This window comes from Hyperoodon ampullatus, assembly GCF_949752795.1.
Source record: "Hyperoodon ampullatus genome assembly, chromosome: 2".
NCBI lineage: Eukaryota > Metazoa > Chordata > Mammalia > Artiodactyla > Ziphiidae > Hyperoodon > Hyperoodon ampullatus.
Genome location: NC_136915.1, coordinates 170,342,540 through 170,362,063, shown reverse-complemented (window position 1 = coordinate 170,362,063; position 19,524 = coordinate 170,342,540). Strand labels below are relative to the sequence as shown.

The 19,524-nt window shown below is 38.0% G+C and overlaps 1 protein-coding gene across 1 annotated transcript; it reads left to right on the top strand.

Annotated features, from left to right (window-relative positions):
* Positions 1-473: 473 nt before the first annotated feature.
* Positions 474-17,924, top strand: NTMT2 (N-terminal Xaa-Pro-Lys N-methyltransferase 2; the record flags this gene model as incomplete). The annotated part of the gene is given in 6 exon segments (XM_079697695.1): positions 474-549; positions 552-626; positions 10,898-11,073; positions 16,625-16,874; positions 17,649-17,770; positions 17,772-17,924. Coding segments are annotated over 6 exon segments (852 nt in total).
* Between the last annotated feature and the right edge of the window lie 1,600 nt (positions 17,925-19,524).

Below are 19,524 nucleotides of genomic sequence, written 5' to 3'. Positions count from 1 at the left end.
GATATGGCATTCCAGAAGGAGTGATGGAAATCAGGGAACTGGATCTCGTGCAAAATATTCACAACTCTTTGAAATGGAAATTAGGCTATTCTAATTTAGGAATCAAATTAAAGCAAGTATTCAGGGTGTTAGCCAGCTGTGCTCCTGCCTGTTTGAAGTGGCAGCTAAAGGAGGGAGGCGTGCTTTTTCCTGGATGAAGCAGGGTCTCACTCAGCCTGTTTTCATCTTTAGTTAGCACCTGTTGGCTTGGAGTGGTGTCAGCCAAGCAATCAGACGGTAGATGTGCCAAGTGTCTGACCTCCCCGTGTCTGCCGCCCCTCCCCCCAAACCCCGTGACACCTCTCCTGATACAGATGGACAGGGGCTGGTTTAAAATGACAGTTTCAAGTTCGTGTAGGAAGAGAAAGTTAATTCAAAGAAACAGCCAGGCAAGCTTCCTTCTTCTGTAGGGATAACTATTATCCCCTTTCACCATGGCCTACCTGGGAGCCCACTTTGCCTTCAGATCCCGCAGGCAGAAGACCAATGATGAACTCAGTCGGCACAGCATGTCTTTATTCTTCACAAAGCCATTTGCAATGACTTCTTTCACAGCTATCTCTACCTGCTGGAAAATATTCCCCTGGGTAAGTGAGTCAGAGCAACTAGATAAGGGACAAGAAATGACTGGAGCAACTGTGTGAGATTGTGGGGCTTTTGCAAAAGGAATTAGAACAAGGACACTTTTCAGATAAAAAGGACACAACAACCAATATCAGTGGGCTTAAATGTTTCAATGGCATTCTTTTATGGAAAGTGCAAAGATCAAGTATTGCCTGGCAGGGCAAGCCTCTATTTTGGGACTTCCATGCACCTCAGACATGGGTAACTTGCTTCTCTGGGTGTTGGTTGCCTGAGTGTCAGGATTATAGAAATTAATTTCTTGAGTTTGGAAGGATATTTTTAATATTTGCAAAAATTTAGAAATGGGCAAATTAGGTAACTCAAAGATGAGAATATTAATACAGAAGCATATCAACAAAGAATTTTTTAAAAAGGCTAAACAATAATAGATCAAGGTTGTTGGTGTGTGTGGCTGTGTGTGAGTGTGTGTGTGTGTGTTTGTATGCATGAGCACACACTCCACATAATCCTTTCTGACCTTTCTAAGTTACGATAATAGTCCAAGAGCTTAAAAGGAGCAGATTTTAGTTTGGTCTTTGAATATTAAGAAAAAAACTGGGCTGTAGTCTGTCTCCATTTTAGTTATTTCCTCTAGTTTTCAGGGAATTGGACAATAGGGCAATAAAAAGCTTATCTGGTTTGTCTACACCACTTTTCTCAGCCTCTGTGAAAATGGTTACTTCAGGGCACTCTTAACAACACTGAAGAGGAAATAACTTGCGATTAAGGAGTAAAGTATCTCCCTTTGATTTATATTTCCCCCCCATGAAAGCAGGAACAGTGTGTATCAACCCCAGTCTGCTTTGTTAAGCTTGCTGAAAGCCCCATTGTACACTTGATGTGGCCAGGGTTTCCAGACGTGAAAGGAGCTACATAATTCTTTGTATTGCATTCAAAACTATGTTAGCAGCTTACCAAAGTCTCTTTCTATAAGTCCATTTCTGAAGGGAATCTTTAACTCTAGACATACAAATACTTTCATCTTATATTTATATATATTTCTTATAAAAATTTCTCATTCATGACTCTGTTTGATCCTCACAGCCATGCTATGCGATAGATAGGGTATTATTATTTTTCCACCCACCTTCTCACTCTCGCCCCCTATCTTATTTTTTCAAGTGAGGAAAAGAAAATTCAGAGATGGTGAGATCTAATCTAGATAGGTCTCATCTAGATACCAAAGCAAGAACCCAAGACCAGGGCTCTTTCTGGTAGATAGCACTACACATGAGTAATTCTTTTAGGACATAGTGTACACCTCATTTGTATTCAAATGGAAAAATTAGAGCAGTCTTTTTGGAAGGTGATGATGTTCTGACCACTCCACATATTATCAGAGCATTGCTTTTCTGGAGACGCTCTTTGGGCCACACCTCAATAACAGTAGCTTGTTGGCTCATGTTGCATTAGTCTGGAGAAAGATATTAATTACAATAACTTATGAGAGGTTCACTAAGGGGCAGATGACTGCCAAATTTTAAAAATAATTATTAGAAAAGAAACTCATCTCTGAAAGTAGCTAAAGATGAATTGAAAGACCCCAATAAATATTTATTAGACAAATTAAGGGCCCCTTACTAATAATTAATTGCAGGTTACCAATGTCCTGAGTCCAAATTCTGGCACTGCTAGTGGTAGAGAAAATCACCTCTGCAAGTTACTAAAGTCTCTGAGCATCATTTTCCTCAAAACTGTGGGGCTGTTGGAGGATTCAATGCAATTATATATGTGAAACTAGCCAACGCTCAGTAAGCATTAGCTTTTTATCTCCTTCCTTAGAGTCAGATCTCTTTTAAAGTCACCACGTAGCCTTCCTTAGAACAGGCATTACCGAAGAGGATAAGCTTAATTTGCTATATGGGAGTTTTCAGGCTGCCGTGGATATTAGTCTTTTCAGTTTGGAAATAAAACTCAGCCCCACTGAAGTGTTTTAGAGTTGGCTTCCCCTCCTCCTGGTGATTTCAAGACTTCATAGAAATGAAAATAAAGCCCTTCTTTAAAAAGGTTGGGGAACCCTACTGTAGAGTCTGCACAGAGAGTTTGTTGTTTGGGGTAGTTATGGGAAGAACAGTGGCTAACCAGACTCTTTGATTCCTTCTTTCCTTCCTTCCTCCCTCCAACTGCCTGTGTTAGGCAGCCAGGCTCACACCAGCACACTGCGCAGTGACATTCAGTCATGGGGACATTTGCTGAAATATCCCCGGCTAGCCTCAGTGATTCATGGAGAAGCAAGAGCATGCATATTCAAAATCTCCAATGGAGAACTTAGCTATGCCATTGAATACAACAGGTCTTCACAAAGAAAGGGGAACAAGCTTATTACTATTCTCAGTGGTTTACATATAGTATCTCAGTTAATCCTCACAACATCTCTATTATGTGGTGCCGTTATTTTCTCCAGCCTATATCTGAGGAACAGAGGAAGTAAGTAACTTGCCAAAGAGCATGTGGTAGCGAGTGTAGAGCAGGATTAGAATCCAGGCAGTCTAGCTCCATGGTCTGTCTTTTTTAACCACAAAATCATGCTGCCTCCCAATGTAAATGGCAACTTGACAAATGAGAGGCGCAGTATAAGTTTTACCACATGTTTTTGAATTGACAGGAATACAAAACATAGTCTATGAGGAGCACTGGCTTTCTACTGAGATAATCAACAAGATGGGCAGCCAGTGAGTAGGTTCATATAATCTAGTTTTACCAGCCCAAATTCAGCTGGAGGCTTGGAGTGAATGAATTTTCCAAAGGTGGCTGTTTGTGAACAAATCAGAAGTAGAATAGGAAAACAATTCATATAAATCTCCAGTTTGTAGACCAGTGCATGCAGGGGCCTATATATAGCCCAACTGGAGATGTTCATATAATTACTCCTCAGTAATTCTTCTAGCACTATCCACAGCATATTTCTAGTACATAGAAGTCAGCGAATATTTATTAATTATATATTGAGCAAGAATCTATTACTCCTGGACATTGTTAAAGGCTTAGTTTAACTTCACATTTAGAACAATAGTTCCACGTGGTTTAGCAAAAGGAACAAAGGCTTTGCATTTATTTACTTGTTTGTTTGTTTGTTTATTTTTCACATCTTTATTGGAGTATAATTGCTTTACAGTGGTGTGTTAGTTTCTGCTGTATAACAAAGTGAATCAGCTATACGTATACATATATCCCCATATCCCCTCCCTCTTGCATCTCCCTCCCACCCTCCCTATCCCACCCCTCTAGGTAGTGTATTTGGTAGTGTATATAGGTCCATGCCACTGTCTCACTTCGTCTCAGCTTACCCTTCCCCCTCCCTGTGTCTTGAAGTTCATTCACTATGTCTGCATCTTTATTCCTGTCCTGCACCTAGGTTCTTCAAAACCGCTTTTATTTTTAGATTCCATGTATATGTGTTAGCATACGGTATTTGTTTTTCTCTTTCTGACTTAAGGCTTTGCATTTAAATAGGTTTGGGTTAGGGCCTGGCCGTGACACTTCATTTCTGTGTAATACTGAGTAAGTTACTAAATCTTTCTGATTTTCTCATTACTTACCTGTAAAATGATGATTATAATCCCAGTTTTGTAGTGTCGTTGTGAGAATCAGAGTGTGAAGAGATGACATGAGTGAGAGTGCCTAACATAATGCCTGGAACATAGGAGGTACCCACTAATGGTTAGTAACCAACCCCCCTTCACTTACCCCTTTTTAGAGAATTAGGCTCTGAGGAGGAAATTGAGAACAATGGCCACGCCTTTGCCATCACAATTAAAAACTAGAATTAATAAAAACATTTCCTATAATACACTTGGAACTTCCAAATGAAACTCAACATACAACTCTTGTGCATTTTTCAAATTGATTTCATCCCTGTGGTAGGCATTGCTGTACAACTTTTTGTACAGTGATACATTTTCCAAATGTTTATTGTTACCTTTGCAGTGCAAATGCTGTAAGATCATTTTTTCACTTTAAAGAAATGAAGAACCAGATAATTTCCCTTTATTTAGCAGACTTTCAGATACACTGTGTTAGATAGATGAAGTATGAGTTTTGGATTTAAATAGACCTAGGTTTAAATCCCAGTTTTGTCACTCACTGGCAGTTTAGTTAACCTCTTGATGCCCTGTTTTCTTCTGCAGATAATCACATTTATCTTACATATTCAGTTAGATATAAATGCTTAGCATATGTAGCACATATATACATATTTGATCAGTGATAGTTAATATTTTTTATTATTTAGGTATGCCTAATTAGGAGAGAAGATATATCCTCCTATCGTTTTTCGTAAACTGCAAAAAGTGTGACTTATTTGTGATTATGCTGGTTTTTCCTTATAGCTATTCACTACTTTGCTGAACCTGTGTATTATTCAAAGAACAAAAAGCAAGGCAATATTCCTTTATTTAGTGAACATTTAAAGGAGGCCTGCTATGTGTTAAGTGTAATTGTAAGTCCTAGGATTACAAGGAAAATAAAATAGAGCTTTATCCTGAGAGTTTAGTGTAGGAGAGAGACCCACAGAGATAATTTTTGTGGAATGTGGAAATCGTGATGAAGACCACTGCAGGATGCTGCAGAGGTGCAGAGGAGGCGTGGTGACTGCTGAATCAGCTTCTGACTCTTCTGATGCAAACTCTCACCATGAAAAATCTGTCCCCAGTATCTTCACCTGAATTCTGACCTTTCCAAATTTGACAGTGGGTCAGGTAGAACACTCAAGTTGGAGTAGAGAGTTAGGAAGACACTCAGCCAAGTGGGCAGGGGATGTGATGTGTGGTGGGAGCTTGAGTACATTCTTGCTAAAGAGGGGAAAGTGTATTTTCCCTCCTTTTCCACCTCTGCTTACGTTATTTGTGTTGAAGGCTGAAAAGAATTTAGGGAACACTGAAATAGCTCTCAGTTGAAAAGAAAAAAACCCACTAAAACTTTCAGGGTAGGCACTGAATTATTTTAGAGGCAAGAAACACCAGACACCTAAAGCATGCAGGGAAGAAATAAAACCTAGAGGACCTCTCAGGGTAATTCTGAGACTTGTTAATGATGACTTTCTAGCATTCTGGCACACACAGACCCTTGGATTTTACCAGGAACATTGATAAAATCCCACTTCCTACCCTTTCCTGTTGGTGAAAACACAGGTATGACTTTGGTTTTTTTTAGATTCCATATGTAAGTAAGATCATACATTATTTATCTTTCTCTGATTTATTTCACCTAGTATAATGCCCACAAGGTCCATCCATGTTGTCACAAATAGCAGGATTTTCTTCCTTTTATGGCTGAGTAATATTCCATTGTGCCCAGGTACATTTTCCTTCCTTCCTCCCTTCCTTCTTTCCATCCTCCCTTCCTCCCTCCCTCCCTCACTTCTTTCTTCCTTCCTTAAATTTTTACCATTACTTCTTTAATGGCTAAAATGAGAAGTCATCACCTACAAACCTCTTTTATGGGAGATCTTACACTTCATAAGGGCATCTTCTAGTTGGACTTTCTTTTCTCTTATAGACTAACTTGATTCAATATTCTATCTCCGGTCATTTCAAACTTACCATTTAAATCTAGCCTACATATCCTCTGAAGACTCCCAGGTCAATTTTCAGTTGACAAACAGGTCTAACGTTTGGAATAAAGTCTAACATAGTTATATCCAACTATTAAAAAGAGAAAAGGAAAAAGGTACTCAGCAAACATAGACACTTATCTCTCAACAAAATTTTTCTTAGAGAGTTCATGAGATCTTTATTCTTCTTCAGGGCAAATTCACATGGACTTTATTTTTATTTTTGTAACAAGTAAGCCATTGGAAGGTCCTTGGGAGTTCAACTCATAATGTAGGTCAAGAAATAAGTACCATATTATATCAAGAACTAATAGAGTGTCTAGCCTCTGTCTTAGACTACCCCAAGTTTCACAAAAACATTGCAATCATGCAAGAATAAGCCACTAGATGTATTTCTATAATAAAAAGGCACAGGCTGATGACTGATAACCTTATCTGAATCAACTGGCACCATTGCAGGAGCTATCAAGAAGGGAGAACCTGGGGCTGGCCATTACACCTCATATATCTTTTTAGTGAAATGTTCCTGTCAATTAGGTGACAAACCCATTACCATAAAAACTTACCTATTGAGTCTGACCCCTGCTGAGCTTGGCATTCACTTGTAGTCTAAATGTTGCTGGCATAATGGACCATTCCCATTTCCAGATTAAGGGTTTTAATAAACTCCACCAACTTGTTGCCTTAACCAGGTGATGATGAGTGTGGCTGTTTTGCTGCTTTGGTTGGATCAATGAGAGAGTACTGGGCTGTGGTTTCCTGTGATCCCAAGAAGCATTCAACTCCGGGAAGACTTTGTAAGCTGTGATGTCCTAGCCTGCTTTTCTGAGACATACAGAAGAATTTGGAACAGTCGTGTTTTTGGCATGGCGAAGATTAATTTTTGTCGTCCCTGTTGAAATTATCAGCATTTCTTGAGCTACCTGATTACACAACACTTTACCAAGTACTAGGGAAGGGGGACTGGTGTAGGTCAGTGGTTTCCAAAGTTTTTGAACATAAGGGTGCTCCTTTTAATGTTTTATTTTCTCAATCAGTAACTAACTTGAGTATAAAATGTCAAAAAATCTATATATTATTAATAGTTTTAAAAGATTTGTATTTTTAAAATGACAATCTATTGTTGGCTAATATATATGGGAGATATAGTATATAACATTGTTAGTCTCTAGAAAATAAAGTACATGGGAACTGATTCCTATACCCCTTTAAGCAAATTCATGATCATTCAAGGGTCCAAATGTTGGCCACATCCAGTGTTTTCAAGTTGGGAAATACTGATTTAGCTCCACAGATGAAACATACTAAAATGGATAGTAGTAGTGTTTATTGGATTTTTAACTTTTAGAATCAAAATTTGGGATTATGTAACCACTGTTCAATTCAAAGCCAGGTAGTGCATTAGTCCAATGTCACAATCTTTGTTTACCTGAAGAAAAATGTTCCTAGTTAAGGTTAAATAGATTGTCTTTTCTTATACTCCTTCTACATAAAATTATGTCATATTTTGGTTTGCTTCATATCCTAATTGTAACATTTTTATACTGTTGTATATTTTACTTAGAATTTTCAACTGTCTTTTATTTTTGTTGATTGAGGTTAAAAATATGTCTTCCTAAGAATATCACTATGTCTCCTTACTTCTTACCTACTATCTATTACCCAGAATCCAGTTCATTCTACTTCCTGAAGATATTTTTTTAAAGCCTATGTTTTCTGTTGTAATATAAGCTGATTTCTTTCTAGATCTGTTAGCATCTGTCATTTTGGGATTTCTTTTCATTGGATTCCTGGGTTAATTTCATTGTCTTTCATTGTATATCTTCTCTTGATTTTAACCCTCATTGGGCTGGAATATAGCTTCAAAAAACTTCTGAAGGATGAATCCATGGGAGGTAAATATTCTTTCACCATTTGAATGGTAACAAATTTTAGCCTCAAAATAATTTTCCCTCAGAATATTGATGACACTGCTCCACTGTTTTCCAGGGTTTCTGATGAGATCTGATTCTAAGCCTGATTCTAGTTCTTTGAACATAGGGTTGCCAGATAAAATATAAAAAGCCGGCTAAATTTAAATTTAAGATAATCAATGAACAATTTTTTAGTATAAGTATGTCCCATGCAATGTGTGATATTTCAAGTGTATTTATACTAATAGGTTATCCATTGATTATCTAAAATTCAAAACTAATTGTGTGTCCTGTATTTTTATTTGCTAAATCTGGCAACCCTACTTGAAGGTCAACAAACTTTTTCCCTCTAAATAACTTAATGATCTTCTCATTACTCTTTGTGATTTGAAATTTCCTAAGGATATGTATAAATGTGACTTTTATTTAATTATTAGCATTTTTAAATCCATACTGCTCAGTACTTTTGGACCTTATAGTCTCTTTCAGCTCTAGGAAATTGTTTTCTATTATTTCTGTAATAATTTTCTTCCCTCCATTTTCTGTTTTTGAGACTCCTAATTAGCTTGATGTTGGGTCTTCTGAATTGTCTTTTTTTAAAAAATATTTTTCAAATTTTCTTTTTGATCATAGCTCATTCTTTTCACTGAATTCTGAGCACTGATGGAATGTACTTAGCACTTTCAACTCATACAACTTTTATTTATTTATTTATTTATTTTGGCTCTGCTGGGTTTTCATTGCTGCGCGCGGGCTTTCTCTAGTTGTGGTCAGTGGGGGCTACTCTTTGTTGCGGTGCGCAGGCTTCTCATTGTGGTGGCTTCTCTTATTGCGGAGCACAGGCTGTAGGCGTGCAGGCTTCAGTAGCTGTAGTGCGCGGGCTCAGTAGTTGTGGCTCACAGGCTTAGTTGCTCCGTGGCATGTGGGATCTTCCCGGACCGGGCTCGAACCCGTGTCCCCTGCATTGGCAGGTGGATTCTTAACCACTGCGCCACCAGGGGAGTACATGAATTAAGTCTTTATAGCTCTAATCTTTTTACTTCTATTTTCCATATCTATCTTTTCCTTTATGTCCTGATAATTTACTCAACGTTATATTCCAAAGTGTTTGGTAATCAAAATTTTAATTTCTAAGAATTCTTTATTATTCTTTAAATTATCATTTTCTTGACATCTTCGATTTATGGATACACCTGTTCTTATACCTCTTCAAGGATGTAATTTTTTTTTAGTTTTGGTTTAAATTCTCATTCATTTCCTGGATTATTTCTATTTCCTTTGGGGTCAGTTTTGATTGTCTATCTGTATCTTTGTTTTTCAGACTGCCATTTTACCCCCATGTGTTTGGAAATCATTGTTTATCCATAGTTAGAAATGAAGGACAGGGGCAATGATTTTAGGTAATGGAGAAGGTTTCCTCTGTTATATACTTCTCCACTGAATAGAAAGGATGACAAGAAGCTCTACATTTGCTGGTAGATCTTGCCAGACTCTGAGTATGAGCAAATGAGGTACTTGGAATCCTCTATATGCTAGAATTAGTAGTGTTCTAGGATTCCAACACTAACTGGTCTTTTTCTCCTAAGGCACTTAATTAATTTTTTTTCCTTTTTTTTAGAGAAGAGACATATTTACCCTCCCTAGGATTATAGCTGTGCTGCTTGTCACTTTTGTGGGGAGTGCATTGGTCACCTCACCAGTTGGCCTGTAGACAGATTTTTTTTTTTTTTTATTAACTCTTACTTCCTTTTGCAACTATCCCGAGCTGTAAATTCTTTAGCTCTGTTCCATCTACTTTATCTGTTTTTGTCTTTCAGAAATTTGTTGAAATCATGAATCCATTGGTGGCCCCTTCTCATTTTCTACACTGTTAAGGGTTGAGTTTATTAAAGCGATTCTTGGGGAATACTGGGGAGCAGGGAGGACAAATGCATGTTTTCAGCCTACAATCTTGAACCATAAGTTTCTCCCTTTTATCTCACTTTCTATCATTTCCTTCTGAATATCCTCTAATGAAAATATTTTATATCTGCAAGTGTGCCTTTTGGTTTAAAAAACACACTTAAATGCATACTCATTTACCCCTCAGAAGTAAAACACATGTTTTTCTAAAAACAAATGTCTTAAAATACCTGAAATAATGAAATGACATAGTATATGTGAATATGCCTAGTACACTACCTGGTACAGAATAGTTGCTCAATAAATATTATATTTCTTTTTATTATTTTATTTTCAGAAGATAGAGCTCAAGCACATTTTCTGTAATGTTGGTACAAAGAGATATTTGGGTATGAGTTGCATAAAAAAAAGAGATGAAAAAATAGCTATGCGTAATCTACCTCGTGATTAGAAGTAAAGATTAGTGATTAAATTCTCATAAAATATTTGGAGGTCAAAGGTAAAAGTTACTTTGAAGCTTGTGATATTATTTATTCTACTGTAGCAAACACTGTTCAGCTTTTTTTAATACAGTGACAAGCTATTTTTAAAATTAAACTCTAGTGTTATTAAATCATGAAAATGCCACATGATTGTGATTTATGCATGAGATACCTGAAGATCATAGGAGTTAAGAACTTTACCCAAGGTTACATAGCAAGTAAGTCACTGAGCCAGAACTCAAACCCAGATCTTCTGACATCAAACTAATACCCTTTCTTCCACAGCACAAATTTGCAGGCTTCTAAGAGGAAATTCAATGCATGATAAGAATAAACTTGTTCTGCTATTTAAATACTGATAAATATTAATAATATTTCATTTGCAGTGAAATTGTGTGCTTTAACAAGTCAAGTCATCAATGGTGAGATGCAGTTCTATGCCAGAGCTAAACTCTTCTACCAAGAAGTACCAGCTACAGAAGAAGGTATGATGGGAAATTTCATTGAACTGTCCAACCCAGATATCCAGGCCTCTCAGGAATTTCTTAGGAAATTTGTTGGGGTGAGTTATCCAACTGCAGTTTGATGAGGAGGCAAAGTCCTTGCAAACATTGAGCTCACATGCTTCTGTGTTGTTGCTTAAGTCATATTAAAGCCCTATGGCTCAGCCAAGAGTTTAGTGTGAAAGCCTGTTTTAAGATGTTCAGAAAGGATAGGTCACGTTAAATGACTGGTTTGTCCCACTTGGCATTTCACCCTCCTAGCACCAGCTAATTTCTTATGCTACAGGGGAAGGTGAACTAGCAGTGTTAATATTACAATTAGTGGATTAAGAAGACTTCTCTTTCAGAGTCTCATAGATAAACAGTTGATACCCAGATGATTGATGAGAGATCATGCCATTTTGGATTTGGGGGTGATTTTTTGAGTCCCTGTAATAAAAATTCAATGTTGTAAGGAAATGCAAGCTTATGTTCAGTCTAAAAGTGGTAAGTATAGTAGAATCTCTTTATATTATTCTATACATAGTTGAGACATTGCCTTGAAAGAATGTGATCGCTTTGTAGACTTGGTGTTGGGTGAAACTCCACTTCCTTACTTCCACGCCATATGAAGATGGCTCATATACTGTAGGGGCCAAAATCTTGGGCTCTAGAGTCATTACAGTTCTTCTTACTGTATAAGCAACCTTGGGCTTATTCCTTAAATGCTCTTAAACCTCAATTTTTCACCTGTGACTAGGGCATAACCACAGAACTCACCTCATAGGATAATGTGAAGCTCAAACAAGATAATATAAGTCAAGTGCTTACTTTAGTGCACATAATTATTGCCCAATAAATCTAATGTATTGCTACTACTACTAATAACAAGCTTTCATAAAATGCATTCATTATATTTTAAGGAGCTTCATTCAGTTGTTAGAATAGACTTAACCCGCACAATAAAGCTGTTGTTGGTTCTACTGAGAACAAAGTCCTACCCAGCAAATAGGTTTTGTTCCAATTCTCTATGAAGTCATTCGTTTGAAATTTGGTGTCCATTTTATTCTAATGAAGGAAACATTAAGAATATTATGAATATTTGGGGGTTATGTTGTCAACCTATTTAGAAGCATAACATTAATAATATCCCTAGTGTTGAGGTGAGGTTCACTTCACATCCAGCTTCCCTGGAGCACCCTTTGCCTGAGTATAGAAAAAAGGATCAGGATGGAGCACCCATTGGGCCAAAGTGGACATCAGCTGTGGCCATAAAGGACTATGGAGCTAGAGATGTTGGCTGGGGCTATTTCTAGGTCAGGTTAACCTGGAATATTTTTAAATGAGTGTTGCTGACTGATTTCACTGAGCACTTTTTCTGAGATAGTCAGTCACTCTGATAAGCACTTTAGAAGCACTGTCTTATTTACTCTTCATAACAATTCTGTGAGGTAAGTACTATTATCATTTCTTATTTTCACAGTTGTGGAAACTGAGGCTTGGAGAGGTTAAGTAAGTTTTCAAGGTTACACAGTTGGTAAGAGACAGAGCTGGGACTTAACGCCTGGCAAGGTCTGTCTGACACCAAACTCCCTGCTCTTATCCACGACATATTTTTTCCATTTGTCTCATGAAGCAGAAAAATCCCTGCTTTGTGTGTGTGTGTGTGTGTGTGTGTGTGTGGACCACAGACCTCAACTCTCCTCCAGTCTGGCCAAGAGCAATCCCTCCTGCTCGCCTCATGGTGAGGCTGACTTTGATCCCAATGCATTTCAGAAGCTTCGTTAGTAATCCAGCTGTCTTGTCACTCCATGTGGAATGCCAAGCTGACCACAGGGATGCTGGTCAGACAGAGCCCATACACACTCCCATGGACCCGGGAAAGGAAACAGCCTTGTGCTTGCATATTTATGTTGGAAAAGAGCAGCCTGCTCTTTTCAAACAAATATAAGGAGTCCTTCTTAGTAGACTAGGCTCATTGTGAAGCTGTGACCTCTAACTAAGTACAAACACAGTCTTTTTAAAGAAATGATATTTTGGTACTTTGACCTTAATAATATGCTAAATTAGTATCCAGGTCAAGATACAAGGAGTTAGGGAATATGAGTATCTGACATGATTTATCCTTGTGTCAACTGGGAAAAGACAGATTGTTTAATTTAAAGTTTTTCTTTCCTTTCAACACTTAGTGACATGAGACAGTGGGAAAAGGTGTTTAAACTTGCTGCAAATGTGCTTACTTTAGCAAATAAACAAATGATACCAAGATGATGTCAACAGCATAGCTGATAACATTCCTTACTTCTAGCTTTCTATTGGGGAAAGTAGAAATTTATAAAAAGTAATTGGTATTTGATGATATTTATCTCTTGACATTTCTCAGAGATTGGATGACTAAAAAATTTGGGGCTAACTTGTATTTCATGGTTTTTTTAAAGTGGCATTTAGCACTTTCATTTTAGTTTAGTTTTTTTTTTTTTTTTTTTTTTTTGCGGACACGGGCCTCTCACTGCTGTGGCCTCTCCCATTGCGGAGCACAGGCTCCGGACGCGCAGGCTCAGTGGCCATGGCTCACAGGCCCAGCCGCTCCGCGGCATGTGGGATCTTCCCGGACCGGGGCGAAACCCATGTCCCCTGCATCAGCAGGTGGACTCTCAACCACTGCGCCACCAGGGAAGCCCTCATTTTAGTTTTAAACTCCAATGGAAAGAAGGTAAAATAATATTCTTCAAAACAAAATACATAGGCAGAATCAAAATGAAAATGAAATTTCTAAGAATATTTCACTATTTTATATGAATCCATAAATATGAAGATAAGATAATAAATGAAAATAACAAAACATCTTGTTTTGAAATCACACATTGTATGTAGTTCTGGTCACATTCATGGAAGAGCATCAAATTTCAATCCAATCGCAGTAGTGGGCAGCCATGATATCCAAGAGGCTAGAGATGTTGTTCCCAAGATCAGCCTTTAAATGTCCCTTCTCAGAGGTGCTGCATGTGAATGAGAGACAGAGGAATAAACGTGGTGCCAGGATATGAGAGGTAGTGCCAACCAAGTGGAGTGATATGCAATGAAGAGAACTAGGCAGTAGTGGCGAAGGGCTAAGGTGCTCAGGATTTGAGTGAAAGGCATATTTTGTATTTGTAAATAACTTGTTTCAAGGATAACTGCGGTCAGATATCACAGGTCTAAGTTGGTGAAAAATACACATCAGAGGATGCGCATTTTCAAGGAAGTTCTATTGCAAATATTTCACCTCTTTGGGCCCCAGTTTCTTTGTCTGAAAAAGTAGGGAGATTAGACATGAATGGTTTTAGAACTCCAGGGTTGTGCTGAGATCCTTCAAGGGCTTATTGGAAGAATGATAGGAAGGCTGAGTGAGTGAGGCCCTGCCTCACTTTAACCAGAACAGCTTCATAGTTATTTGTTCATTGAGAAAAAAGAGTTGAGCTATTATAACCTTCTTTAAATCCTCTGGCATAGATCTCTGTTGTCTCTGTTTTATTGTCCCATGGTTCAATTTTTAAAACCACTTGCTATAATAGTGTGAGCAACATGATCAGTAGAGGCTTTAGGACCAAATAATGATAAGAAAAAATTATAATGAGAATCTCTAGTTGAGCACACAGATTTCAACTAAAGTCATTTTTAGTAGCTTAAAATAATTTCCCTATATTTCCCTCCATCTTGTTTATGTTATAAATTTATTTAAAAGATGCTACTTTTATGGCCTTCATAACATAAAACTTTAGCCTAGACCTTTTAATGAATTAGCTTAGTTTAAATTATAATATCTGAATGAGGGATGTAGCATATTGTAAGTAGGAATGGCAAACAAATGGCACATATACTACCACTTCCCCTTCCCATACTCAAGGCAGACATAACTAATCAATCATAGACCTCTTCCTGATAAGTTTGAATGAAGCCTTAGAATTCTCTTCAACATAACGTTAGACAGCTACTACCAAGGGAATCAGAGTTGTGGCACTCAAGGTGACAGCCCTAAGGTAGAACTGGCTTTGGATTCACACAGTTCACTGTTCAAATTCTAGTTCTGCCATTAGCTGGGTGATATTAAAAATGTCTAAGGGTCCTCATCTCCAAATTGGAGAATAATCATTATCTTGTGGGGCTTTTTGATTACTATAGTTATTCTGGATGCAAAGAGCTTGCTACACACAAGCAGTCAATCAATCGTGATTATTATTATTTCCTCTGAAAAGAAACTACAATTACTTCACTTTTTGTTCTTCTTTGTTCTTGCTGTAAGGAAGGCCTTTTGAGTGGACTGGAAAGCAGCATTTCTGATGTTTCCTTCTGCTTAAACTTCACCTTTTGATCCTTAGCCAATTTTTTTTTTAAAAAAAAAACCCTTAGGTCCTGAGAAATCAAGAGTAGACTTTCTCCTTAAGATCTTGATTGACAACTTCAAGTATCTTGTTACTGTAATTTCTAGCACAAAACCTATTCAGCAGCCATCCCAACTGTGACCAAATAATTTAGACCAGCTGGATCTTATACACACACACACACACACACACACACACACACACACACACACACACACACACATATCCATATATATACATATATATGTATATATGCACATACACATATATACACATATACATATCATAGATATATACTGGTCATATACACATATATATATATGTATATGTGTATATTACTTTATAGAAGCAAGTTTGAGAAAGTTTTTATTGGCTTATTTTCTCCTACCTCTACCCCCTATTCATCTTTCACCCTCAGTTAATTTAATGCAGAGATTTTCTTTAAAAATATTTCAGGGCTTTTGTGCCCAGTAAATCATGTAGCTTCTGGTATAAAAGCAGAAGACAATTTTTAGCATGCAAAGAGACAAGGGGACTTTGCTGCAACCACCTTTTATCCTCATGAATGTGCTGTGTGCCATTGAGGCTGAGTTTGAAGTAAAATCCTGGCCTGAGAATGGAACAGTTTGCATTTCCTCAGCTCAAGTCTTAAAAATTATCTTCCACACAAGAATAGTAGATAATTCAGAGCCCCCAAAATCAGTTCTGAAAAAAATAAAATTTCAGTTATCCATCCCAGTATGAACTGAAATGTTTTCAATGCATGAATTTGAAAAGTAATTTCAAAACTCTGAAAGACTCTCACTGCTTTGCTCTCTCTTTTCTTAACAAGGCAATAAGCTACGGTGCAGGTCCATTTAGCTGTGGGTTTGACCCAAATTTACAGTTAACAAAGTTCTATTTTCATAGGGCTTTCAAAGGCCCATTTATCTTAGAGAAAATTACCCAGTTTTCAAACTTAAGACATTATTTTCTAAAATCCTATTTTGAAATTCTTTGAAAGACCTATATTTGAATAAAATAAAGAAGGCAAAAACTAGACATGTTTGGATTTTCTTTGAAAAAAGTCATTGAGTATTTTATAACTTGATTGTGGTAGTGTTTACATGCCTGTATACATTTGTCCAAACTCATTGAATGGTATACTTAAAATAGTACATTTAATTATATGAAATTGACCCAAATAAAGTTTATTTAAAGAGGTAATTGAGTGTCCAAACTCAGGGTGAGTGTCTGTTCCTGAAGTATTCCACAAGGTACCTTTCTGCAGGGGCCTGGGAGAGCTGGGACAGACTGTGCCCTGGATTGCGGCTCTGGGATAGGAAGGGTCAGCAAGCATGTCCTGTTGCTGGTTTTCAACACTGTGGAACTGGTGGACATGATGGAATCGTTCCTCCTCGAGGCACAGAACTACCTGCAGGTCAGAGGGGACAAGGTAGAAAGCTACCACTGCTATAGTCTGAAGGAATTCACACCCCCACTGGGGAGATACGATGTCATCTGGATTCAGTGGGTCTCTGGTTAGTCCTGCATGGCATTGCATCTGCCACTCTCCCCTTTCCAGATAGAGAAGAAGAAAACACATGGGGCTGATTGGAGGATTTGTGGAGGCGGAACAAGGACTCAAAGGGAGGTCTGGCTATAGTTGTGCTTAGAACAGTTAGCTAGCCTTAGGTATCATGGGAACACCCCCAAAGCTCTGGTCCTCCAGATTTCTCCCATAACATCCTCTGAACAAGCTTGACAATTCCCATCCTTAGGGACGGAGTGCCTTTGGACCAACCTAAATCATAGAAGAAACCTAAATGTTTGAAAAACTTTAAAAAGTGGGGACAAAAAGAGTCCCCATTTACTGGAAAAAATAGACTTTCTTAGATTTAAATTCCCAGGAAATGAGACAGCGGTGAATTGGATTTTGGTCTGAGTGTGTGTGTGTGTGTGTGTGTGTGTGAGCCACAGAGGAATGATGACAGAGTTGGGCTGTCCAGGGGACATGGAGGGAACCCAAGGGATGAGCAATAGTTTATCTTGTGCCTGGGAGGTAGATAGACTAGGTAGGATAATATCTATTTTATAGAGCGTACACTGATTCACCTCAAAGAAGATACCTGTCCTCTTATCTAAATTCTCAAAGCCTCCTGCAGCAAAACAATTCAGGCTATTAAATAATTCATGACTGAGTGAACAAATGAGCTCCTGATTTGTAGCCTTGTGGTTGGTCCGTCTTTCCTACTCACCTCCTTTCCCACCCACCCTTTCATCCTGTTCCCCCTTTTACTTGGCCTCACCTGTAGGGTACCTGACCATTAAAGACCTTACATTTCTTTCCCGGTGCCGAAATGGCCTGAAAGAAAAGGGAATCATCATACTGAAGGACAATGTGGCTCGGGAGGGCTGCATCTTCCATCTGTCTGACGTCTTCCATCTGTGTGACTCGGGATATGGACATCCTCCAGAGCCTCATTAGGAAGAGTGGGCTGGTGGTGCTGGGCCAGGAGAAGCAGGACGGCTTTCCAGAGCAGTGCATCCCAGTGTGGATGTTTGCACTGCATAGCGATGGACACTCCTGACCAGCAGTGGGAGTGAACGGCTGCACTGCACAGTAGTGCTTTGGGAAGAGGTGTTCTCCTCTGAGGTGCCCCTTGTAATTCATGTAGGAGTGAAGGGAAGGGACTACAGCATGTTTGGAAATGACTGATGTAATATGTACATGTTTCCACTAATTATGTAAGTACATGCACACACTCTGTGGATTTTCCAAAAGAGAAATGGAAAGTGGCATCTGGAAAAACTGCTAAACTGTACAAGTGTACACAAAAAACAGAAAAGGGAGCAACGTTCACAAAATCTAAACTGCCTTGGTCTCTGAAGATTTGTATTATAGAGTAGTTTAGGGTGGGTGGGGTAAAGCCTAGACCACCTTTCTCTGCCCTCATGCTAGATTCATTATACTTCCTTCCTCCTTGGGAATACTACGTCTCTAGATAAAAATCTCCCCCTAATTAAGAAGGCACCAGTCAAAATAATCTTATAAAAACAATTCCATTACTTAATTTTGTCTTTAGCTTTAGGAGAAAAAAAGACTATGGTTTCACTTTCTATTTTGGGTCAGTTTCACCACCCAGTGATGTAATATGGATATAATTTGATAAGAAAAGTCTGCATTTCAGTGATGGGAAAGTGTCTCCTTTCAGGAGAAAATGTTTTACCCTTGAAATTTCAGCTGTGAACATATAAGTAAATGTCATTGATAATCTAATTTTAGCCATTGGCTTCCAACACAACTTGCTTCATTGCAGCTGCTCCTGTTTCCTTGATTGATATGACTGTACATTGGAAAGAGAAACGAAATGATAAACCTGAAAATTGAACTAACTGGATTAATTTAAGGCATTGGTTTAATTAAAAATTATCTAAAATCTTTCAAAAACAAAAATGTAATTAATTTTTATTAGCAGAATGTTTAAATATAACAGCTACTGTATTTAAAACACTCTCATATCTTCATGTGAAGGACATATTTGTGTTTTGATATATATCGAGTCTTCTATGAAATGCAATCAATTTAAGTAAAGAAAGTCTATTGTATGGATATGCTATCACCATAAAAATCATGTTTGTAAGTCATATCTCTAACTTAGGAGGAAAACAATTATTCTAAAACATTTACTACCTTGATATAACCTTACCTAGGTAGTTTCATTTATGTCCTGGAAAATTATGTCACTTACTCTGCCACTGGCACCTTCCAGCTGCAGAATGTTGTTCACAGTGCTCTAGGGTAACGTAACAGAATGTGAGTTAGAACCATTGGTGGAGAAGCCAGAGACCAGAATTAAATAAAATGGGGGATCATTACCAAACAGACTGAGTAATATGACAAAACAAGGGTACTCAGGTTTTCATCCTTCGTGTCTTGGAGCAAATTAACTGAATCTTCCTTTTTGGCCCATCCCAGGAATTTTCTGTTTCTTTTACCTGAGCACCCTTATTCTCTTACTTCTTGACTTTACGCTTTGCCAGTACTCCCATGCTGATTGACAAAATTGTCCATTTTCTCTGCTCCTTGGCTCCTCAAGGAGGAAATAACAGAATTGTCCTATGAATATGGATGTATGATCTTTAACTCAGGGGAGTCTTTGAGGTTGAGCAGCAGTCCTTTTTCTCATC